Below are 24,453 nucleotides of genomic sequence, written 5' to 3' on the forward strand. Positions count from 1 at the left end.
TAGGTGACTTTGAAAAGGCAAATTTGTGTATATGAACATTACAGACTCTAACTGTATATTTATAGTCCCATTAAGGCATTAAAACAAATATCCAATAATAGGTATCCTTTAAGAAATTGATTATTCTGTTCTTACTGTCCACAATGAGTCACAATTTAAGTCTTTTACACCTTTGTGAGAAAGAAGTTTTTTAAATATGGTGCGTGTGTGTGCGCCTGTGTGAAGGAGAGAACAGGCTTTTGGACCCAGGGCAGCACGTCTGCCTGGTTGGGCCTGAGTAGGCGGGGCAGGGCAGGAAAAACAGAACGCTCTCCCACACCCCAGGCAGAGGGTGAGGTCGTTTGTGCATTCCTGCAGCGCTAGAGTGATCCTGTTCTCAGGACAGTTGACGCTCAGAGAGAGCATCCCGGAACATCCGACAGACAGCCAGAGAACAGCCCCAAACCCGGGAGATGAGAGGTGCAGTCCCCTCACACTTTCACTTAATGTCTGAACTGTTTCTCTCTTTCTGATTCTCCGTCACTCTCCTCTCTTTCTGTTCTCTCTCTCTTTCTCCTCCCTCCTCAATCTCTCTCTCTCTCAATCTCTTCGTCTCTCTCTCTGTCTCCCCTCTCCGTCTCACTCCCCTCCTCACTCTCTCTGATGTTTTCATGCTGGGTTAGAGATATGCCCTTCCGGATGTGTGCTGCTTGTGACACAGGAAGCTTGAACTCTAGGGCTTTTTTAAACAAACTTCTCCCTAACAAAAGTGCTGTTCTGCACAGATGTCTGTGTGCAGCAGTTACTCAGGGAGACCAAAAACAGAGACAGGGAGAGAAGGGGACAGTGTGAAAGCAGTCTCGTGAAAGGCGGTAATTTGTTGCATGTCGACTGTGTTCCTCTGCAGTGCAGGTTATGTGTCAGTTGTGCATGTCTGCAATGCAGGCTATGAATCAATCGTGCCTCCCTGCAGTGTGGCTTGTGTGTGCCTGTAAATAGGCTTTTCCCTGCACACAGATGCACCACGCTCAGGTTTGTGTACAGAGAGTGGCTCTGTAGATATGACTCAGCAGAGTCCCATCCACAGAGTTGCGCTGTGTGCATTTTCCATTGTACATATTGTTGTGAATGGAAATGTATCTGTGTGCGTGTGTGTGTGCGTGCGTGTGTGTGTGTTGTGTGTGTGTGTGCGTGCGTGTGTGTGTGTGTTGTGTGTGCGCGCGTGTGTGTGTGTGTGTGTGTGTGTAGATCTAATAACTCATCTCTATGTACACCCAGCTGATAAAACAGCTCTGCCACCCTGTGAGTAGGGGAAGTGAAAGTATGACTGACATTGTGCAAAGGGGTGAGTGACAGGGCGAGGTAAAGTGAGAGGGTCAGGTAAAGTGAAAGTGTGTGTGGCACTGTGAGTGACAGCTTGATTAAGAGAGCGAGGCTGGCCTGAAATGCCACCTGTGCCCCGCTTTGCCAGAGTAATGATGACATCACAAGGCGAGCTGCGGCGCAAGGTGAAGACGACGGGGAGGTCAGACTCGTGGACACAGGTCAGCTGCCCGTGCTGCACCTCGGACCACGTGGAGCCCCTCGTTCTGATCCAGCTGGCGCCCAACATCCAGCCCACCACCAAGAAATGGATCATGTCCCGGATTGAGGCCCCAGAAAAAGATGGAGGTGAGGAAAGGGGTCAGAGGTGGAAGGGGGGGCCAGGGGCTAAAGCTGTGTGCTATGAATCTCTATTGTTTCTGAAGCTGCATTCTTTATTTCTGCCAATGTTACTGAAGCTATTGATGTGTTACTTTCCTAGGTTTTGCCAAAGCTGTGTGTCATGCCCTTACAAATGTTTCTGAAGCTTTGTGCTGTGTTCCTTAGATTGTTTCTGTTCCTCAGAGTGGGCTTTGTGCTTGTTCATGTACCTGCATGTTGTGTTGCTAGCAGTTCTTCTGAAGCTATATGTTGTGCTCCTACCTATATTCCTCAAGTTGCATGCTGTGCTCCTATTTTGGAGATGAATCTGGTAGGAATGGGGGGCTGTCCATGTCTCAGGAGAGGTTCATGGATTATATGCCTCGTTGTGTACATCTCTCTCCCCACTAGGGGCAGTGCTGCTGGCCCACCCTGGAGAGGACAAAGAAGGGGACATAATCTTAGTTTCAGCACCACGCTGTACCCTCCTGCGCGTCACAGAGGAGCTGGGCCTTTGCAAGCTTTACGAAGATGGCAGCATGACTCCTTTCTCCTACCAGGACCGGAGCAGCTTCAAGAACATTGGTAAGAACAAAGCGCACAGCTCCAGCAACATCTGTAAGAATACAACAAGCTGCCACGGCGCTGTCAGTAAGAGAACAGCATGTAGCTTTAGCAATATTGATAAGAACACAGCACGCAGCTTCAGAGCTATCAACAGGAACACAACACACAGGTTCTGAAATTTTGGGGCAGTTTCACCCGTGAATTAGGTTCAGGAGAAGGTTGCTGTTGCAGTGGTGTGTCAGTCAGAACACAGGAGTCAGGTTTCTGGTTCAGAATTTTATTGAGGGATATGCATTATTGACAGTGTGTGCGAGGGTGTTGTGTGTTTGTTTGTGTGTGTATGTGTGTGTGTGTGTGCACAAACGGAGGCAAAGGATGTGGCCCTTTTTAACAGCTTCAGCAACATCAGTAGGGATACAGCACACAGCTTCAGATTCATTCAGAAACACAAAACACAGCTTCAGCAGTAACCATAGGATCACAGCACACTGGTTCAACAGAATTGTTGGCAGCACAGTGCAAATGTAAATGTAAAATGTAAATGCAAGGGCTGAGGAAACCAATGGTCAGAGTGGAATTTCGCCTAGCTCACACAGTTGAGACGGCCTGCAACAGTGTGTGAGCTGGCGTTGATTTACGGCTGTCTCCCGTGTGCAGACGACATGCAGGAGTTCATGACGGTGGCAGAGCGTCAGTATGTGGTGAAGTACGAGCTGGACTCTCTGCGGGTTCAGAAGGACCAGTACATCCCGGGACTCCCAGAGGCCAAGGGGCTTCTGCGAGCCAGAGGGAGCATCTGTAAGTGTGTGCGTGTGTGTGTGTGCATGTGCGTGTGCGTGCGTGTTCATGCGCGCACGGGTGTGTGTGTGAGCATGTATGCATACATGAGTTTCTGTGTATGTCTGTGAGCTCTGTATGCCTGTGACTATGCCTGTAGATCAAGAACCACAAACTGAAGGTGAAGATGATTTGCATGTGGCAGGTATGCACTTAAATTGATGATGCAAATGTAAATTGTTCCCTGTCACACTGTCCCTGTGAGCAAGCCAGGAATGCTCCTGAGCCCTCTGGCTCTTTCTGGTAGTGAACTAGATATGTTAACACGGCAGAACATTTTGCCATTGCTCTGCTCTTTACCAGTTTGCTCAGCTTTATACAGGTTTATGCCACATTGGTCATTGCCCCCTCCTCTCTGTGCTGCAGTTCAGAAGCTTGAGAAGGTGGGGGTAATACAAGCTGTCATTCCCCTCCATGATCAAAGCCAGCTGGATTCCCTGGCAAAGACCTGGTACTCTGGGAAACAACTGTGGAGCCAGCCACTGGGTGAGCTGAGCAAGTTGTGGTCTCTCTCTCTCTCTCTCTCTCTCTCTCTCTCCCTCTCTCTCTCTCTCTCTCTCTCTCTCTCTCTCTCTCTCTCTCTCTCTCTCTCCCCCTCTCCCTGTCTTTATCTCCCTTTTATCTCCCCTTTCTCTCTCGTTGTATCTCCCTCTCTCCCTTTCTGCCGAAAGCACACTCCTCCCTGCCCTCTCTATAGATGCATTCATGCCAGATTATTTTATGGTTTCACATGAAGACATTAGTAACATGAGAACATCTACCTTATCACACCTGCACCTGCAATATGTTTCCACAAAGCAAACTAACCTACTTATCTCAGAGGTCAAAGTGCAATACTATAATGAACTGGTATGTCATCTTAATGGCCTACCAGAGTAGCTTTCTTTGCTTTGGACTGTAATAGCCCAGTACATAAAGTGTCACATACAGAAATACAGTAGTGTAAAATAGTGGATTACAGTAAATGAGTTGCATACTTGAGTAACTGTAACTAAACTGGAAAGTCAGTCATTATCTTGTGCATCTTAGGTTATGGCAGTCAACTGGACCTTTAATTTTGCACATTGTAGCTACTATATATGTGTAGTACAAAAATAATATGAAAAATGCTGTCATATACAGACAGAATTTGTCTTCTTTTTTTACGCTGTTTCTGAAAATTCTCTGCACATCTCCCTGTGTCTCGTGTCGGTCTATCTGTCTGCATGTTCAGACTCTATCCAGGCATACTTCGGTGGCTCGGTGGCCTTCTACTTCAGCTTCTTGGACTTCTACACCTGGGCTCTGGTACCCCCTGCCCTGTTGGGTGTGGTGTTGGTGTTCCTCCTTCCTGCGGGCGGGGCCGTGGCGGAGGCAGGCAAGGGGGAAGAGGACGGGCCCTCGGTCAGCGGCCACATGGTGCAGGCGGTCTTCAGCATGCTGTGGTCCACGCTGGTCATGGAGCTGTGGAAACGCCGGAGCTCCTCCCTCTCCTACCGCTGGGGGACGCTGCAGCTGACCGAGCGCTTCGCCGAGCCCCGCCCCGGTTACCACGGCACCATGGGCTACAGCCCAATCACGGGCCGGCTGGAGCCCCACTTCCCCTCCTGGCAGCGGAACCTGCGGGTGGGCCTGGTCTCCCTGCCGGTGGTGGGGCTCTTCCTGGGCCTGGTGGTTCTGGGCATCGCCGGGTTCTACCGCGGGGAGGCGCTGGCGAGGGAGGTGCACGAGCACCGCGGCTCCCTGTTCTCAGCCGGCCTGCTCTACGTGCCCTCCCTCGCCCACATCGTGTACGTCAACTTCCTGGGGACGGTCTACAGCAAAGTGGCCCTGGCGCTTACCGAGTGGGGTGAGAGAAGGGTGTAATCGGGGGGTCTATTTTAGTGACATGGGGAACTTTAATGATGCTTAATCACTCCATGTGTCTCCCCTAGAGAACCACAGAGAGGAGTCATCCTTCCAGAATCACCACACCACCAAGGTCCTGCTGGTCAGTGCCGCTCTTCCTCCCTCTCGGCCTCTTCGCTGTTTGTCTGGATGCACAGGTATCCCCTGGTCTGCAGGTATCACCCTGCGTCTCTATGACAGCAGCTGTATCTCTCTCCTATCTCCATGTGCAGTTCAGCTTCTTCAACTGCTTTGCCGTGTTGTTCCACATCGCCTTCGTCAAGCAGGATCTGCCACTTCTACGCAAGGTGAGATTAGTTCTGCTCTGTTTCTGTACCTATGAGATGAAAGAAGTCGTGTTTTTGCACCAATGAGATGAGAGTGGCTTTGTTTCCGTTCTTGTAAGATAAGATGTTTTTTTCTGTTTCTGTTAGATAAGAGCAGCTAGTTTTCTGTTCCTTTCATCAGGTTTCATCGGGCTTTTTGTCAGTTTTGTGTACGTTGGGGCACAAATGATCTCTGAATGTATGGAGTGTGGTTTATGATGTGGTACAATTACATATTGCATGTCCATTTTGGTTTTAAAACAGTAGCCACTTCTACAAGGAAAAATATATCACATTTTTGTCTCTTTTTTGGGGGGGGGGATCTGTATGAGTGAGAATGGCATTTTATTGATATTTTTAAGATCCCATGTTACCCTGGGAGTGCCAACTTGTCATTTGTGTGCGATATAATTTTTATGTCTGTATATTTTATTATAGTTAGCATGTGCATATATGATACACACTGTGCACTTATTCTGCGTGTGATATATGCTCTGTGTGTCTCACTGTGTATGTACTGCGCGTTGGTGTGTGCAGAGATTATCCTCTCTGCTGATCGTGACCCAGCTGGTGAACCAATGCACAGAGGTCCTGGTTCCGTTCCTGGTGGACCGGTTCCTCAGCACCTCTGAGAAGAACCTGAAGGAGGACGACCCAAAGGTGGATAAAGTAAGAGCCCAGGGCAGCCTGCCACCTTTTCCTGTGAGTACCCTCCCCCAGCTCAGAACAGCAGTGCTTCTCTGTGTCTCTGTGTGAGTGTGTGTACCTTTTTTCAGTATGGAATGCGTAGGTGTTTCAGATGTTTCAGGTGTTTACTCTGGTGTGGTGTAGGATTGTGTACATGTTCCACTTTCTTTCAGTGAGCTGCGTGTGTGCGTGTGTTTTATTTTGTTTCAGAGTGGTGTGTGTGTGTGTGTGTGTGTGTGTGTTTGTTTTACTGAGGTATATGTGCGTGTTTTAGGGCCTGTTCGCAGAGTACATCGAGCTCCTGGTGCAGTATGGGTATCTGAGTCTTTTCTCCTGCGTGTACCCCCTCACCGCCGTCCTCCTGCTCATTAACAACGTGACTGAGATCCGCTCTGATGCATTCAAGATCTGCAGACTCTTCCGGAAACCCATCTCCGCCCCTGTCTCCAACATGGGGGTGTGGCAGGTGAGGGGAAGAGGTGGAGGGGACAGGCATATGCGGGGTTATGTGTATATATAGGGCATGCATATATGTGTATGTAAATGTATGTCAATCCATGTATGAAGTCTAGGGGTAAGATGTACAGTTTTTTTGTGGGAGGCGCTGTTAATTTCAAGTGTGCACGAGCCTCAGAAGACAGAACTGAAGGTATCATTAAAAAAGAACATCTTTTGACTTCTGTCTGTGTTTGCTAATGTGTGTGTGTGTTTGTCTGTCTGTCTTCCAGGCTGCGTTTGAGGTTCTGGGATTTGTCTCTGTCATATCCAACTGCTGGCTGTTGCTCCTGTCTCCACGAGTTAAAGAGTTCTGCCAGGAGGCCGGGTACAGCAGCCGCAATGTGCTGCTCTTTGCCATCCTAGTGGAGGTACATCACTCTGGGGCATGGGGGGCGGGGTTGGGGGATACTCAGTATGGGGGAGTATTTTTGGATGTTCATGGTATAGAGTTTGAGACATGGGTTATCAGAAGGATGACAGTTTAAGTGTTGGGTGTGTGGGGATTGTGAGATATTAGTGAGGACAATGGGATATGCAGGAATGTTAAAGGGTTAAGTTCAAGTATAAAGGGCTGCAAGTATAAAGTGTGAATGTGTGTGTGTTTATCCCAGCACGTCCTGATCCTGATCAAGATGATTCTGGCCTTTGCAATACCGGACGAGCCAGACTGGGTCAGAATAAAAAGGGAGGAGATCGAGTACCACTCCCTGCAGGCCTTCAACCGGCAGGTGAGAGACATACAGTCTCTGCTAAATAAATAAATGTAAATGTAAATGTAAATACAGTCAGTGCGGAGATCAATTAATATGGAGAACAGTCCATGAGGAGAACAGTCAGTTCAGAGAACAGGCAGTGCTGTGAACAGTTAATGAGGAAGACAAGCAGTGTGGGGAAGTCATATTAATACCATGTGCTCATAGTGCTTTCGAAAGACAGGCAGAGAGACATCCTTGTGTGAAGAAGACAGATTTAATCTAAAGGGGAAAACCTACAAAGCACTTAAATCATTCAACTCCTAGGGGGGTCACAGATTAGGGAACAGGTTGATTCTGTGACATCTGTGTTTGTTCAACCCAACAGAAGCTGTGATGGCCCTGGGATGTATGCAGTTCACGCTGTTCACACTCTGCCCTGCTTGCACTGGGGGAAAACCTGCCTAAAGCAAAGAGAGGTTGGAGAAGGAGGTCCAAGTCTTCCAGAACACAATAATACTCCAGGACCTCATATCCGGTACAATATCACCCCCTGGAGGACATATTCTGTCACTGCCTGGAGGGACCAGTATTTCAAAATGGAAGTCCCTTGAAGCAGGACATCCGCCCAAGGAACTACTGACAAGGAAAATTGTGTATTTATTGAATTTTATCTTCTTTTTGTTCTATAGTCTGAAGTTTTTATATGGTACATAAATCTTAAATATGCACCACTGGTGTATAAAACTGAAGAATGTAAGACAACCATAGTTTAAATCTGCAGCAAAAATTACAATACATTAGCTGACATATAAGGCAGCATATCTTCCCAAAAATTTTTAATTAAATTTTAAAAGAGCGACTGACACTATATATGCAGACCAATTAACATTTACTGCTAATGCTAAATGCTTATAGCCAAAGAGATGTGAGTGGGTAGAGAACACTTTTCCTCAGTCAGTAGCTCACACACTAAACATTTCTCTTGGGAAATAAGTGATCTTACCCACCACATAAGATGTCAGCAAACTGGTGGAGCCTGTGTTTGTAATGCTGTAATATGGTTTATGGCAAGAAAAACTGTTTTCTTGTTTTGCAAAATGAAAGATTGAGTTTTCTTTATGAACTGTTAAAATCAGCGCCACAACGACTGTCAACAGTGGTGTGTTTGCCGAGTGCCTTTGAGTTGCTAAGCTGACATCATTGAGAGAAGCGCCGTAATCCTTCAATCGGCGGCGGCTCCTGCAGTGCATTGTGGGACTTGCTGCATGAAATAGCCATTGGCTGCAAGTGAGTAGTGTACTGGAGAATTGCATGTGCCTTGTTTCTTGTGCAAGGCGCAACTGGGCAGTACCAAAGGGGCAGGAATCCACTGACTCCTGTTTCAGTACAGCAGCTGGTTTTTCTCACCAGATGTGTCAATCATCATCAAAATTCACCAGGGTCTTGAAACGCAGAAGTTGACCAATCAAATTGTGTGTTCACATGCACTACTCATTCACTGTTTTAGCCTTGAGTGACACATGATCTGCTGTAACTTTTCACTGTGTACCTGCAACTATGAAGCTGGTGGCCACTGGATTTAAAGGATTAGAGTGGTACATTGGACATCTGGAAAGTGGTATTCATCATAATCATCATAATCAGCACCACACCGGCCTCTCTCTACACTCTACTGCCTTACCCCACACATGCCTGACAGCCCAAATAAATCACCACGCCTCGCTCATGCTTAATGGTTGAAGCAATTCAATTAACAAATAAATATAAAACCAATTTCCTCTGATGGAGTCCTTGTTTTAATTGCGGTTATCGAGCTGTCTGAGTGCAACTCCTGACAGGTAAGGCAATGGCCTGACAGAAGCAGAGAAGAGCTTCCAATTAATGAGAAGAGCTACAAGAAGAAGTGGTGGGGGGATTATTGCTGGTTATCTAGGTGTGGAGTGAGTCTACTGCTTTCTGAACTTCCTGCAGACATGGATATATAGTGTGACTGAGTGTAACCACCTGGGTAGGGGGCGTCACCCTGCCACAAAGTTTCTAGGATGTCTGCTTAGGGAAAGAAGATACATTTTTTTCTTACATAACAAGCAAAGATTTCATAGTAATTCTGGGTAATTATGTAATCTATTTTTTAAGCCTTTTCACAATTCTGATTTCTCAAATGTTGACTGTGGGCTATGCGCAACTTCCAAAACTATCCCCCTCACCCCCTCTAGTGGACAATTCAAGGTAAGTACACAGATTCTGAAAGAGTCAGATGATCCACTCTAGTCTGGGTGTGACCTTCATTTAATAACATTTCACTGCAGCATGTCACATCCCTATTACTGATCACATCTCTTCATTAAAGAAGATATGATTTTTTTTACATTTTAATCATCACATGTTGTTTTTAAAACTAAAGAAAACACAATGTTTTAATTATACATGGCTGTATAATATTCATCTCATACATTGCACATTAATATTATCTTACAGATTGTGGCCCTCCAAAAAAAACAGGCATTTAATCATACCTGTGAAAAAGAATTTGCAGAAGTAACAGGTAACAGGAGACATTCATGTTTTAGGTTGTCAGCCTGTGAAGAATTATGTGCTGAGTCACTGATGTTGACAAAGAGTGGATACCCTGAAGCTGGCCGCAGCCAAAGGGAAGAATAAATCAAATGATTTTAAGATCAGTGCAGAATTCTGTTAAGCATGACATCGCAAAACGAGAGCATTAAAGAAAATGAACTAAAGGAAAGATCTCTGCCCCTGCGGGGGGGCTGGCAGACAGAGTAAGGGTGTTGGGTAATTATAACGGATTGATTATGTGACTTCATATTGCTCAGTTTAACGAGCCACTTGTGTACCTGCAGTTAGGATGAATAATGACTGTTGGCCTTTTTTTTTTCTGTGTCGTCCACTCAGCACCACTGCTGATGGTATGAAATTGGTCACAGACCAAACCAGAACACACCTGTGTCGTCATGAAACTGCACACACACACACACACACACAAACACACACACACACACACACACACACACAAACCGATGCACATGCACACACACACTGTACAGTCATACTGCCCCGACAATTTCACAAATTCACAGGCAGAAACCGTGATTACTGACACTGCTGTTGGGTCCTCACCCTTTCTACAAAGTTACCCAGGGAAAAAAAAAAAAAACAGAAGAAAGAGGAGGATGTGGTGCTAGTCCCATTTGTTTTTTTTTTTTTTTAATTTCAATGAATTGTAAACATCAGCGCAAAAAAGAAACACTCAGAAACACACGCACACGTACAGGGAAGAGACAAACTAAACACATCTGTAAACATTTCAAAGACAGACCACCACGCAGCAGAGTCCCGTAAGTGACCCCTGACCCCTCCGCGGCGTCGCATGCGTTAAATCTTCACATGGTCAGAGAAAATGAGACATCTCCCCCTCCCGCAAAAAATTCAGATATGGAGTTCCTCCAGAAGTTCACCCCTCCCCTCCCCCGGATTTACACACGCACATACACACACACGGTACCACCGTCTCACCCTTACCCAACCCCACCCCCCCACACACACACACAAGTACTCCATTTGGAAATCAAAGAAAATGCACGAGTAACTCCCATCGTATGAGACGCGCTGACATGAACAGGAAGGCCCGCCTCCAAACAGGAAATGGAACCTGCTTGCCAGCTCTGCTCCAGGATGAGTGTTCCTCCGCCCCCCCCCCCTCCTCCTCTGTGTGAAGACTCGGTGCAGGGAGAGGGCGGGGCGGAGCGTCAGGCCAGGGTGGGGGGGTACTGCAGGTGCTGCAGAGCGGGGGGGAGGGAGTTGGGGGGTGGGGAGGCAGGGAGGCGGCAGCCGCAGGAGGAGGGGGGCAGAAAGCAGGAGGGAAGGGGCTCCAGGTCTCCTTCAGAGGTGTCAGTGTGGTTTGATGTTTTTTTTTTTTCATTTGGTTCACTTTGTTCTGTATCCTCTATTGATTAGTTGAATGATTTTTGGTTGCTTTCAGTATCCAGATGTCCAGGTTAGGTCCATAAAGTGCCCTGAGAGAGAAGCAGAGAGGGACAGAGAGGGATAGAGAGAAGCGAGAGAGAGAGAGAGAGAGAGAGAGAGAGAGAGAGAGAGAGAGAGGAGGGCAGAGGTGAGAAGCTGACTAAATTATGTGTGTGTTTGTGTGTGTGTGTGTGTGTGTGTGTAAGGGTGGGTTTGTGTACATCCATGCTTCTGTGTGTAGGCGTGCTGTGTAAATGTATATACGTAAGTGTATGTGTCAGTGCATTTGTGTGTGCTCTTACCTATAGCAGTAGAGAGTTAGCTGTGGGTCAGTCAGAAGGGTGTTCAGGGCAGGACCGATTAATCTCAAACCAGGAGTCTATACAGCTGCAGAGACAGATACTGCAGTTTTATTATTCGGAACTACACAGTTAATCACTCTTTTCAAGACCCTTCATTCCTGTTATCATATTCATAATTACGCCTCACTCCAGGTTACCCTGCTGCATATTTAATCAGGTCTTCTCTTCCTCTGCCCACAGAGGTGTTTATTATTCCACTATGTTTCAGTGCAAAGGTTCTGAGAAAATCAATATTAAAATATTAGAAAGACAATATAATCACACATCAATCAATCTGGGGAAAAAAAAACGGAGGAGCTGTGAAACACTGCCTCTCTTCAAAGCCCTGAATGGAAATCTGGGTTATACATAGATGCGTGTGGGTGTGCACATGTACCAACTATTTTAGAGGAAAGCTGTGATATACAGCAGGCAGCACCTGCCCCCCCCCGTTTCGAGGTCCAGAGCCTCTCTTGCCTTTTGTGGTAGATGCAGAGACATGGCAGTCTGGCAATGGTGTCTCCCTGCTGCAGATCCTCCAGGCAAATCACACACTCGCCAGCATCCCTCGCCAGCACATCATCTACACAATAAAGGTAGAGAGGTGTGAGCGGGACACGAGCACGACCGGAGAACACGAGCACGAGAGTACACAACGCGTCACAGACAGAAAGCGTGACGCTGCACAACAGGACAGCATATCACAGTACGAGTGCAGGTACAACTGATCAATACAATGCAATGGAGCAACACAGCATAACACAGCAAGGGAGACATGATTACAACACAACGCAACAGAACAATACAGCACTGACTCACTGCACCGCAGGCAAATGTGTGACTGCAACAGAAGGTGAAGTGGAGAGCGTTCAGGGAGAGTGTGTGTCACTCACCATTGTAGGAGAGGCGGGGCTTGCTCAGACACATGATGAAGTGAACCTCCATCTCATTGGACCCCACAGACTTGGAGCATAGAGGACACTTGAACCCTGCAGAGAGAGAAAGAGGGAAACTGTCAGTGTGTGGTATGAATGCATGACGGTGTGTGTATGCATGAGAGACAGAAAATGAGTGCGTGTCTGTGTGTTTGTTGAGGAAGCTTTATGATCTCACTATAATGAACCTGAAATTTAATCCTTATATTTGTCAAACTACCAAGATTAACAATAGACAGCTACTTAAAATTATTTGTAACAGCTTAAGCCAAGCTGAAACAAAAAAATGCAAATGTATTAATTTCTTGCTGTAGAACACTGTCTTCTCTCTTAGTTCAAAGAAAGTCCACAGAGGGAGGTGGTCTGCGTCACCAACTTCTAGTCATCTCCACCAGAGGGCAGTGAAAAGGTATTTTTGTTCCTGCCTAGCAGGATTCATTTGATACATACGTGGAGACCACGGCCACCTTCTATTTCTTAGTGCAGTGTGGACTTGAGATTGGTATTACTGTAGTTAGTAGCTATATGCTAAGCAAGCAGTCAACCTGTGAAGATTCACAGCTCATGAGTCACTGCGAACGGCCCTTCCTGTCTCTCTGTTTTCTCTCGGATGGAGAAAACCCCTCCCTTGGTAACGGTGTTGACTAGCAACAGCTTTAACGGGTGATTTCAATGGAGAATACTGGTCTCTCAGTGTGACAACCTGTTGCACTCACAGTACGGAACGCTGAGCAGAACCAGAGAGTTAGGAGACACCAGGAGCTGTAGGAAGTTAGTGTGTATGTCTCCTTTTCGTTAACCCCAAAATCACTGGACCATGACATTGTCACTGGTTTATACTTAGTTCATAATTACATAGATTACTGATGAGGTATAACTAAATATACATGCATTTTAGTTCATTAAAGAAGACACTAATGGAACAGTATAATATATAATTTAATTATTATTAAGATTATCCATTCACAGAAAACCTAATTTAAAATGGAAGATAACAGATATAAACATGTAGTTTAGGAATAAGATGCACATTGTCCTGGTGCAAAGATAAAAAAAAATCATTTATTTCACATGCTAACTAGCTACTTTAACTAAATGATTAAATCCAGGCTGGTCACATGGCCTGTGGAAATGTACTGTGCAGGCCAGCTAACTAATTAGCCACCTCATAATCACAGCACATTAGCTGTGCCTCCACTACAATGTTGCATTTTTCTAAGTGTTTAATTATCTTTTAAAGCATTGCCTTTATTCTACTAGCCAGATACCTAGCATGTTAGCTACATCTTCAGTGTATGAATTAGTTTAATATAAATCATGAACAAACCACTCACTTTGACTTGCCATTGAAACATTGGTCAGTGGCTTACATTTGCTTTCCTCACTAATTTTGTGAATGGAAAGTATTTCATCCTTGCGTCACTTACGCAGATTAGTACATTTGTATGGCGCACACATGCTTTTTTCCTCACAAGCTGATAAACAGAAAATAGCAAAACAAGCTAACGAAACTAACTGAAGCGCGGCATGTAAGCTGATCACTTTCAGCCAGAGGTGGAAAAGCCTGAGCGTGGAGCACAGAAGTACTCCCAGTATTTGTTCCAATCACTTGGATTTTCTAACAATTTTTCAGCCAGAAGGGGCCTAATTAGTGAAATCAGCGGGTTTAGGGCATGGGTGGAACAAAAATATGTAAGTCCCTCTGCTTTTTCAGACTGTAGATTTCCACCTCTGGTTTCAGCCAGTGGGATGTTTGTTTCAGCAATACTGTCATGCATGTAACATCCTCACCTCTAATCCACAGAGCAAGTGAAGTGCATGTGAGACCTGAATGTGACCTCATGGCTGCGTTCAGCTGATTGTGACCTCACAGCTCCTCTGAGTGGAATGCGATGTCATGCTAGTTATGAGCTGCATGTTACCTCATAGCTGTTCTGAGTTGACTACGACCTCATAAGCTGGTCTGGGTTGAACATGACCTCACAGCTGTTCTGAGGTGAATGTGACCTCATAATTGATCTGAGGTGAACGTGACCTCATAGCTGTTCTGAGCTGCATGTGACATCTTGCCTGTTCTGACCTGAATATTGGGTGGAGTCAAAGCCTGTCCTCTAAGCAAATCAGGGCCAGGGATTGCAGCAAAGTCAGAGCCTGTTCCCACAGCGAATAACGGCATGATTCTGGGACTCCTTCTCATTCACCAGTGCAGAATTTTATTTCTCTCACAGCTCAGACACGACTGTTGCATTATTTGGCTTCCGATTCAAATAAAATGTTTCATTTGAAGGGCTGAGGGAGGGATGAGGGGATGAGAGGGAAAGGAAGAAAAGCAAAGAGAGAAACAGGAGGGAGAAAGAAAGGGAGAGCAAAAGGAGAGAGGGAGGGAGACAGAGCGTGAGCACAGTCTACAGCTGCCCCCCACCCCACCCCAACCCCCACGGTGCCTGACCCACTTCTCCACTGACTGCTATTTCCAGCTGCTCCTCGGGGAGACAGAGAGAGAGAGAGGGAGAGAGAGAGAGAGAGAGAGAGAGAGAGAGAGAGAGAGAGAGAGAGAGAGAGAGAGAGAGAGAGAGAGAGGGAGGGAGAAAGGGGGAGAAGGAAGAGGAACGACGGAGGAGAGAAAAGTAGTAAAGGAGATAGAGCCGGGGAGAGAGAGGCTCTGTCAGGAGGGATGTCACACCTCAGAGGTTCTGATTCCACTGCACAGGAGCTGAGGCCAGAGAGAGGATGTGATGTAAAAAAAAAAAAAACCTCTGCAGACCTGTTGTGCCGGAGAAGTCTGTTGGTCTGTAGCAGAGTTCTAGATTACAGATGATAGAGAGAGCAGATATCCTTAATTGGGTGATTGCTACAGCAATGAACTGCCTGTGGCCTCATCCCAGACGCTACATCACATATGCTGCATCACTAACACTGAATCATTGGGGTCCTTGGAAAAGTACCGGACTCCTCACACAAACAAACACACCTACATGCCAGTACAACTGCTCTCTGCCTAGTACACATACGCATACTATGCATATATACTGATCAACAGAGTAAATACCCTCTAACAAAGCCACACCAAGACCGATACAATCACTCTACTACACATTTACTGAGACTCTGCCATGCAGCCAAGGGTGTGAAATGCAGCTGCGTTTAATTTCCCCTGTTGCGGGCGCAGAAGGAATTTGTCCATATGGACTGTACCTTTAAGGCATAAATCTCCCCACTCTTCCCGTGCTCTATACATCTTTTATGTCACGCCTGCAGTCTGGCCCAATTCCCCCTGGCAAATAATACAGAATTTACTGTCAACAAGGGACTTGCGTCTCCACAGCTCAGAAACTGCCCACTAATACTGAACCGGCTATGACAATGTCCCTTCGCGGGGTCTGTGAAGCACTATCAGCACTGCGCAAACAACATTCAGACCAAACTATAGGAAACATATGGATCCTATAAATAACACTCAGACCAAAGTGATGGATGGTATCAGGGCTCTGTGAAATGAAAGTGCATAATCACTGACTGCATGTGCAATCTTATGGCAACTTTTCTCCAGAGAAGCTCGTTAGTATGTTGTGAGCGCAGCTGATGCTAAGGAGTTGATGCGTATCAATGTTAAACCATTTGTGTGGGGGGGTTCCCAAGATCCACCACCACAGCAAACAGCCCTGATTTGCTCATCACTGTTTTGCCCCTTGACCCTGCCCAAGGCTCTGCACGGGGCACCCTTTTTTCTGACTCACCACCAGACAAAGTCTCTCCTCTGAAATATAATCCAGTTCACTGCAGGAACGCCCCATCTTCCTTTACACCCTCCAGCGCTAACTGCGATGCAACCCTCCCAGCATTTGAAGTGAACCCAACGGCACTTGCGTACCCAGGAGATATGCAGGCCTTCCCTGACTGCTGATTTCACGCAGTGTCGGTGCAACTCAGATTCCTCTCAGCCCTGTACGTTTTTGCTGATACCTCTGTGTAGGATTAGTAGCTTATTATAATGATAACCTATAATTTTGTTGGAATTTACAGTTTTGGATTTTATACAGTACCCGCACTCAGCCCTCTGTAGTGTTGTTGCTCTCTCGATAAGGATGCCTGCTATACACAAGTAATGCCTCACCTTACCCAGAATGCCCTGCTACACCCCACTGTAACACCCCGCCCCCTCTAAAGCCTGTGAGCTTGTCACAGCAGCGCCCACAAAACAAACACCTTCATTTTAAATCCAGCCGCTCAGCTTTGTCAAGTCAAGGACATTCCTGCTTACTGTCTCCAACTTCCATTAGGCTGATAACAGCAGCACTGACACACTGGGCCTGAATCAGCTCTGATCCAGCTCTGTGTGTGTGTGTGTGTGTATCAGGAGACGGCTCAACAGGAGGTGAATCTGCACCCTGGTAGTTACTATGGAGACCACAGGCCTAACTCCAGCACATGAACAGGTTGTCCCTTTGAACAGAATCTGCAGAAACCAAGGACTGAGTGGTGGTTGTCCCACTTCCTGGACGGAACAGCTGACAGCCATATAAGGCACTGTTTCGATGAGATCACTCCAAACTCTCCACTTTACAGGAAAGAGCAGCAGTTCCCATGGAAACAAGAATGAGAGAATGAGAGAGAGGAGAAAGATTTTGAAATTATTATTTTTTTTAACCTTCAAATAAATCATCTTATTGTTCGATTGTTGTGTTTGCTAGTCATTTCCTTTTACATTGTCATTTTACACTTCGGTTTTAATCAATAGTTACCATAAAAACAAAAAACCATAACATAATGATAAACACCAAACACCCATTTTAATTAGGAAAGCTTCTGGTTTGCTTTTTGTGTGCATGTGCGAATACATACTGTAATGACTGACGTTGCTTATAATCCATTTAAAAAATCCTCGCCACTAACCTGGTTTGTGATGAGTACATATGTGGTGTGACTACAACTGTTGTCTTATTTGTAATTGTCTGTTTAGTGTCACTGCATTATTATGTTATATGTTACCTGTTATATATAGTATATGTTATCATTATTACTTTACTTAACACTGTATTATTATGTTATCTGTTGCTCTGTCCAGTTAGAACTTATGTGCAATATAAGCTAACTCAAAGGGCAAACGTTTCATGACTTGGCCAGCAAACTCAAACAGTATCCAGACCTTCACAGACCTTCCACTTGGTTCTGAGTTTACGTCATGCCAAAGTCAGAATGCTCATATATTGTGTGACAACCTCATGCCCTGTCTGACAGTTACGTGCACTTTTAAAAACGAAAACGGACATATTAGTGTTTAAAAGGGTAACCATTACTGGGGTGAGACAGCACAAAAGAGTGCACTGGTGGGGGGGGGAATTGTGTGTTGTGTTGTAGGAAATTCTGGGTCAGGGTGTGCCATAGTGCAGCAGAGTGTGGTGCAATGTAGCTTTGTGGGGCTTTTGTTACTCTCACTCACAGAGACCATATTCTTTCAGGGCTCCACTGAATGACAGCGACCATCACAGTCAGAATCACTTCAAGCCTGAACCAAGTACAGTCTTTGCCCTAGAAAAAAAAAAAAAACCCCTTACAAAGAGACCAAGTGCTGTCATCAAAACCCCCACGCCGACTGATTGGCTGGCTGTTTGAAATCATACTTTTGAGATCTGTGGGAGGTCTGACAGCCATCACTCTGTTGAGGAGGCTGCGGAACAGTAATGACAGAAAATTGTGAGTCAAAACAGGAAGTCTCTCTCTTATTTGTCTCTTAATCTGATTCTGTTCTTGTCTCTCTCTCTCTCTCTCTCTCTCTTTCCCCTCTCTCTTTGTGTATCAAGAAAATGGTCACATATACTGAGAGGCATTAAGTATATGTTCCCAGAAATATACAGTATGCTTGTGAATGTAGACACAATTTTCACTGACCTTCTTTCCAAACAAGCAATTAACCAAACTTAGATCACCTCATCTCAGCCTCTGGCAAATTTATAACACACCATATATGGAAGAAGGGTATGTTGATGTACAAATGTGAAAGTGGGGGGGGCAGTGGCCGCTGTTATTCTCAGGGAAGAAAATGGCAGTCCAGGGGCTTCAGGTACTTTGATGTGCACCGGTAGACAATTTCATGTCTGCAGTCATAAAACACTAAGACGAGACTGTGAACCGGCAGTGGCCAGCACTGCCACACTTCACCAACCTCTGCACAAGGTCACTTAACCGAGCAACTGACATCCTCCACCCTAAACACCACAACTTGGCCCCTGGTCAGATCGGCTCACAGACCGCAGCAAGAAATTAGCTTCAGAGCGAGGCATACCATACAGAGCCTGGCTCGTAAGAGAATGGCTGGCACACAGCGACATGTCTCTCCTAAGCGCTCCGACAGAGGCCGGCCAAAGCACAAATTCCCCACAATGTCACACCCGGTGACGAGTGGCGGTTTGCAGCAGGTGAAGACCTGACCGCGAAGCACTCAGCGTCGCGCTGCCAGCGCCACGACTGGCATGAGCACCGCTGGCAGCAAATGGAGGACACACGCGACGCTGAACTCATTTACTGGAAAAAAAAAAACTGACCCCCTTGGTATTTCACCTCCTTTGATTTGAACGCGGGATCGCAAATTAAGCTGTCGTAAGTGCCGCCATTGTTACGTGCAGCCAGTTTTATTTCTGCCACAAGGTACGGTTCGTCTTACATTGTGGTCTTTATTGGTACAGTACAGTATTTGAGACAAAACCATTTGTTGCGTCTTTAATGCCTCATTTAATGCCTTTTAGTGCATTTGAGGAAGTTATGGGAATGGGGAGATGAGAGATAGAGAGAGAGGGAGAAAATGAAGGGATAGGAGAGTGTAGGAAAGACAAACCCCTACAAAACACAGGAGAAACTACATCATCCATCAGGAAGTGGACACAAAAAGGCAAAGCAAGCTGGACTGGTACATGGTCCTAAACAGATGGTCCACTTTAGCTGAGCGAGTGATACAGAGCAGAGAAGCAGTGAAAATTGCTGGCAGGACATTGACTGGACATTGAGACTGGCCAATACAAGCAAACCTACAGGCAGAAAAACGAGGTAGAACGTGCTCACACTGCAGTCAAGGAGAGCTCAGTATAGAGCAGCATGGTATTACAAAACATAAAAAATACACATATATATATAAAGGATATAACAGAATGAAATTAATCCAATTCACTTATAATGCACTAATTAAACCTAATCCAATTCACTGCTGTTCCTCGCAGGGTAAAACGTTTGAAAATTGTCTATCATTCTTGAGCGGTCACATAAATCAAGCAGAAACTTGTAAGCTAAATCAGTTATATTCATGCTTAAATAATTAAAAAAAAATTCTAATATCATTTTTAAACCAGTGAATTTCTTGTAATATTTGTTGTAAATGTGAATGTACTCTGGCAACACAAATGATTCTTTGTCATGCCAATAAAGCCACTTGAATTGAATTAAGTCTGAACTGGGAGTGGGGCAGGAAGACAGAGAGAGAGAAAGATAAAGAGAGGGAGAGAATTATTGGCAAAATGATTTTAAATTAAAGAAACAAAACAAAATGGAGTGCTACCAAAGAGTGAAACAGAAGTATCCTGGCTCCATAAAAGACCCCCAAAGGCCATAAATCTACGGTTTCAGGACAGCGAAAAAAAGACCTGGAAGAGCAGGAAACAGACTCTGTGTGATCACTGTGACCTGGGAGTGGCTGAGATGAGAAAACTTCCTGTCCTCCTGGACCATTTACCTGCCTATTGTGTGCTTACTTTATGTGTGTGTGTGTGTGTGTGTGTGTGTGTGTGTGTGTATGTGTGTGTGTGTGTGTGTGTGTGTGTGTGTGTGTGTGTGTGTGTGTGTGTGAGCGTGTGTGTATGTGGAGGTTGAACTTAGTCTCAGTCATCACTGAGTCAGTCAGTGCTGTGGAGAGATTATCTCAGATATTTTGGATCATACCGCAACTGAAAAACCTAGTTCATATTACAGTGCAAGAACAGCACCCTGAAACTGTGTATATCTCTGAATCCCCTAACAGGCCTGAAGCAGGCTGTAACCTCTGATTCCAAAATAAAGTGTAGGATAATAAAGGCTTGAACAGATTCACCCAACAGATTAATAGTCCAAGGAACATAGCAGAGTCCCCTCTATAAAGTCATTTAACCATATCAAATACAACCCCATTCATTACTTCAGCACTTATTCTGTTTGCAATGAAACAAAAATATATGTGTGATTGCATGATGCTCTACTGACTGTCAGAAGATAATACATATAAACATAACTACACATTTTGTAGACCAGGAACTTCACCTTCCAGCTGTCAATTGAAGGCTTCCATTACATCAGGGAGGTAGGATTCATTTGAAGATTGACAGAAAGGGTAGGGTGTGGTGTATTGGGGGTTGTGGGGGCTGTTTTGAGGGAGAACAAATATCCCACTCCATTCCACCCAATTAAGTTTTTATTGCATATAATCTACTGCTACATTCTGGTAAACCTTTTTGTGATATTTAAGGTAAAACTGTTGAATCAATTTTACAGCAATGATGAAATGGAACTGTCTGTCTAACCTGAATAAAAATGGAACCCTTCCCTACCCTCAAGCTGGATTTTGGAAAGGTTATTTTAAAAAGGGACATGCCGTTTTTATTGCACAAACCTCACTGACATATTTATGCATACAAAGAAAAGCCAAACATGAGGTGTCAGTCTGTAACACAGTTGTTGAGATTTATGCAGTAAGCATCAGCCACAATGTTGTGTCAAGCACCTTTGGGGAGCAAATTACATCAAGAGAGAGGAAAAGACTGAGAAGCCATTAGCTGCTGGTGTTAACTTGCTAATGAGGCTCTACTCAAACATAAACAACAGTGCAGGAACAAAATGGAAAGAACATACAGGTAATTGGCTTCCACCAGTTTAGACACACCTAATGTGGCATGGCTAAACCAACTGAACAAATTTCAGTGAACGACCAAATTTATTTGTTGTACTGTGGTATCGCAGCACATAAAATTAAATGTACTGTTCAGCATATTTATGGAATTCAATATGTAATTCAGCAAGCAATAACAAGAAACAATTCCGTCAATCAAAAAATAAATGTATTTATGCATAATGTGGGTATGGATGAGTAATGTGGAAGACGTGATCCATTAACTAGTGGTTCTTTAGAGGTCGACAGCGTGATTTGGTGCTACTGTGATCAGGGGGAAAAAAATCACAAGATTCAAAGAGTAAACTGAGTCAGGGCAATGTAATCAGACGTGATGTCATAAGTTGGTGGATGCACTGTTTATGTAACAAGTACAGAAAATAAGTGTTCGTGTTTGCAGGAACTGAGCATGCTTGGTTAGAATGCATCCCCTGTAGCTTCTATGGGCTCATCCGAACGGAACCGTGACGCGGGGTAGGGCCTCACAGCCGAGGAGGCAGCAGACGGTCACTCCACCACCAGGCGCGAGAGGGAAACTTGCCAGTGAAGCAAACTGTCCCTCCCAATCAGCGCCCTGCTGCCAGGCCTCATCAATCCCTGTTTGGTGTTTCAGCCGATTGATCCAAGGAGAGGAGAGAGACCACATAGCTCAGATATGAGGGCCGTCTCTCCCCCCGGCCTCCCTGCGTTACCCTGCGCCGGGAGACACCCGTGCGCAGCATATGTTAGTGGCTTGGGCCCAGCCGCGCTGCGAGACACGCTGTGGTGTGAGGTCGGCAGACGATAATGGTGACGCCCCGCGCTAATTACCGGCTAATTGTCTCAGCCAGATTTGGCAACAAGGCTCCAGAGGCTCATTACTCACAACAAGACACTGAAAATCACGGACGTGCGATCCATCAATGTTCTTATTAACGCAGCGGACGGACGACCTGTGTGCGGCTTGGCTGACGGCAGAGCGACGAGTCAGACAGTGCTGCTGATAATCTATGGCTGTGGTTTACAGTGCACACCCTGATGTCTGTACCTCCATCCCTCACTCCACCGTTTGCACTGACACCCCTTTCCAGTGCTGAATGTAAGAAGGCCGTTCTGTGAACATTTACTGATGATGTCATCTACTGTAGCCCCCCATGTCTGTGATGAATTCTGTCAGGGACCCGCACTTACCGCTATGAGAGCTGAACCACCGGGGCGCTATGTGGAGGGGCAAGGTGTCTGCCAGCGACGCCCGGGACCCCAGGTACAGCATACCGTCCGTGTGGTGCCCGCTGCCCGCCTCCTGGAAGCCGTTCCCGTGGGCGGCGTTGGACCCGTTGGAGCCCCCGCCGGCTCTGTCCGAGTCCCCTGTCCCCCGGGCGGTGTAAAATCCGAACGGCACAGCCGCGTTGTGGTCTATGCCCATCCCGGCCACCGAGCTGACGGAGCGGCTCCGCAGCCCCATGGTGCCGCCCGGCCGGTAGTGCCCGAAGTGAGCCGCGGGTGGCACCGCGCTGTCATCCGTCGAGACACCGGGAAAGGCTCCCCGAGGCCGCCCCGCCGTGCTCTGCTTGCCCCCCATCCGAAGGAAAAGGGGCGGGGAGGGGAGGGGGGTGGGGGAGACTTTCGCTAAATTGGGGGGTCTGCTGTCAATCGAGAGCCGTCTGCGGAATCGGCCCCTGACGCGCCTGTCTGCAGTGGTCTCTAAACCCCAGATCCGCTTCTGCCAGCGACAAACGCCAGCTAAAAATACCCAGGTTGTCAAGTCTGACTAAACCAGCTGTGCCTAGCAGACGCAACAGCGTATTTCCCTAACCGGAACATGAGCGAGCGGAATGACCCAAGTAACCCTCACAAAGAAACGGCACAGGGCGGATTAACAATCGCCGTCAAATTAAACAGAACGTACAATTCCCCTCGGAGGATGGCCGAGAATGTAAAAACGCAACACGTTCTCCCCCTTTCGCCGAATGACACGGCAGGCTGCCGAAATCACAACAGGGATGACAAGCGTACAGAGAAACCGCGGCTGCAAGAGCCGCCGCGCTCATCCGCAGTATCCTCGACTTTTTTTTTTTGAAATGATTGTCTTCTCCTGGAGTGCAGCTCGGTAGATCACACCATGGCAGCCGCTCTCTTGCCGGTCCGTCCGCCGACGGTGCGCGTCGGCTGTGTTCTCGGTGTGCCCGCAGATTCGGGTCAGCGCGTGCCGCTCCCCTGTTTTCTCATATCTGCGCTCGTTCGTCTGACCTGCCGCCGCGAGACAATAGAGGCACTCAGTGCGCAAACGCGGATTACCAGTGTGGGGATGTGTGAAGGGAGAGAGAGAGGACGAGGAGAGAGAGAGAGAGTACAGATTTTTTAAACCAGATGAATTAATAAAAAGAGTCAGGCTGTTAACTGCCTTCCCAACGGAAATGCTAGACTTGTAGACCGCGGCTTTTGTCTGTCTCGTCTCCGGTTGAGCGTACGCGCAGTGTCAGAACTGAGATGTGACTGTGATATTGCTATCGTTATGAGGGAAACGCTTCAGCAGGCAGAGCAACCATTATGCTTCTGTTCATGTATTCAAAAGCAGGTTATCCTCGACATAATGTGTGAAAACAGAATGCATCGTGCACATATGTGTTCCTTGAGAATCGATCCAAAATTCTAATGAATAAATAAACTGTTATTTGTTAATTAATTGTGATGTGTGAATGGAACACACACTATTTTAGAGCCTTAAGAAGTAGGACGTAGGGATACTCGAGGATTACCTCTTCAGTTACCATGATCATACATGGTAATGTTAACTGTGATTTTTGATGTACAAACACAACATGGAGTCAAGAGGACCATGCATATGAAATGGAATGAGGAGACAAAGAACATATCCAAAAGCCTACAACACACCCTTTTCATATTGTGGCTATATCATTAACTGATTTTGTCCCCCAGGAGATTTGAGAAAGGACATGAATTGCTGTGTTTCTCTTCTGCCCTCTCTCTATGTATAGTACACACACACACATGCATGCACCTGCTCAGGCATATTCATAGCAACACACATACGCACATTCATACACATGCTTGAACATACATGGATACATACACACACACACACACACACACACACAAATGTACACACACACACACACAAATGTACACACACAGGTGTGAGTGCCAGGT

General features: G+C 46.2%; 2 protein-coding genes across 2 annotated transcripts; one reads left to right on the forward strand and one right to left on the reverse strand.

Annotated features, from left to right (window-relative positions):
* The first annotated feature begins 341 nt into the window (after positions 1-341).
* On the forward strand, positions 342-8,892 carry ano10b (anoctamin 10b). The gene is made up of 13 exons (XM_036543843.1): positions 342-459; positions 1,451-1,650; positions 2,074-2,247; positions 2,887-3,027; positions 3,433-3,552; positions 4,280-4,894; positions 4,980-5,035; positions 5,166-5,240; positions 5,796-5,960; positions 6,220-6,411; positions 6,674-6,811; positions 7,055-7,171; positions 7,524-8,892. Exons 2-13 carry the CDS (start codon positions 1,455-1,457, stop codon positions 7,530-7,532), a joined length of 1,998 nt encoding a protein of 665 aa, XP_036399736.1. The 5' UTR covers positions 342-459; positions 1,451-1,454; the 3' UTR covers positions 7,533-8,892.
* A 2,079-nt stretch (positions 8,893-10,971) lies between these two features.
* znrf1 (zinc and ring finger 1) lies at positions 10,972-23,537 on the reverse strand. Its single transcript, XM_036544457.1, has 5 exons — positions 22,474-23,537; positions 12,357-12,452; positions 11,941-12,046; positions 11,425-11,509; positions 10,972-11,172 (listed from the first exon to the last, which is right to left on the reverse strand). Exons 1-4 carry the CDS (start codon positions 22,862-22,864, stop codon positions 11,452-11,454), a joined length of 651 nt encoding a protein of 216 aa, XP_036400350.1. The 5' UTR covers positions 22,865-23,537; the 3' UTR covers positions 10,972-11,172; positions 11,425-11,451.
* Positions 23,538-24,453: the final 916 nt, after the last annotated feature.

This window comes from Megalops cyprinoides, chromosome 13, assembly GCF_013368585.1.
Source record: "Megalops cyprinoides isolate fMegCyp1 chromosome 13, fMegCyp1.pri, whole genome shotgun sequence".
Lineage (NCBI taxonomy): Eukaryota > Metazoa > Chordata > Actinopteri > Elopiformes > Megalopidae > Megalops > Megalops cyprinoides.

Excerpts from the sequence above, each read along its gene's own strand:
- ano10b (XM_036543843.1), top strand. The coding sequence starts at position 1,455 with ATGATGACATCACAAGGCGAGCTGCGGCGCAAGGTGAAGACGACGGGG. Across the intron at positions 2,248-2,886 it reads GAGCAGCTTCAAGAACATTG|ACGACATGCAGGAGTTCATG; the intron begins GTAAGAACAAAG and ends TCCCGTGTGCAG. Across the intron at positions 5,961-6,219 it reads GCAGCCTGCCACCTTTTCCT|GGCCTGTTCGCAGAGTACAT; the intron begins GTGAGTACCCTC and ends TGCGTGTTTTAG.
- znrf1 (XM_036544457.1), bottom strand. The coding sequence starts at position 22,864 with ATGGGGGGCAAGCAGAGCACGGCGGGGCGGCCTCGGGGAGCCTTTCCC. Across the intron at positions 12,453-22,473 it reads GTGGTTCAGCTCTCATAGCG|GGTTCAAGTGTCCTCTATGC; the intron begins GTAAGTGCGGGT and ends CTCTCTCTGCAG. Across the intron at positions 11,510-11,940 it reads CTCTGCATCTACCACAAAAG|CTGTATAGACTCCTGGTTTG; the intron begins GCAAGAGAGGCT and ends CTGTCTCTGCAG.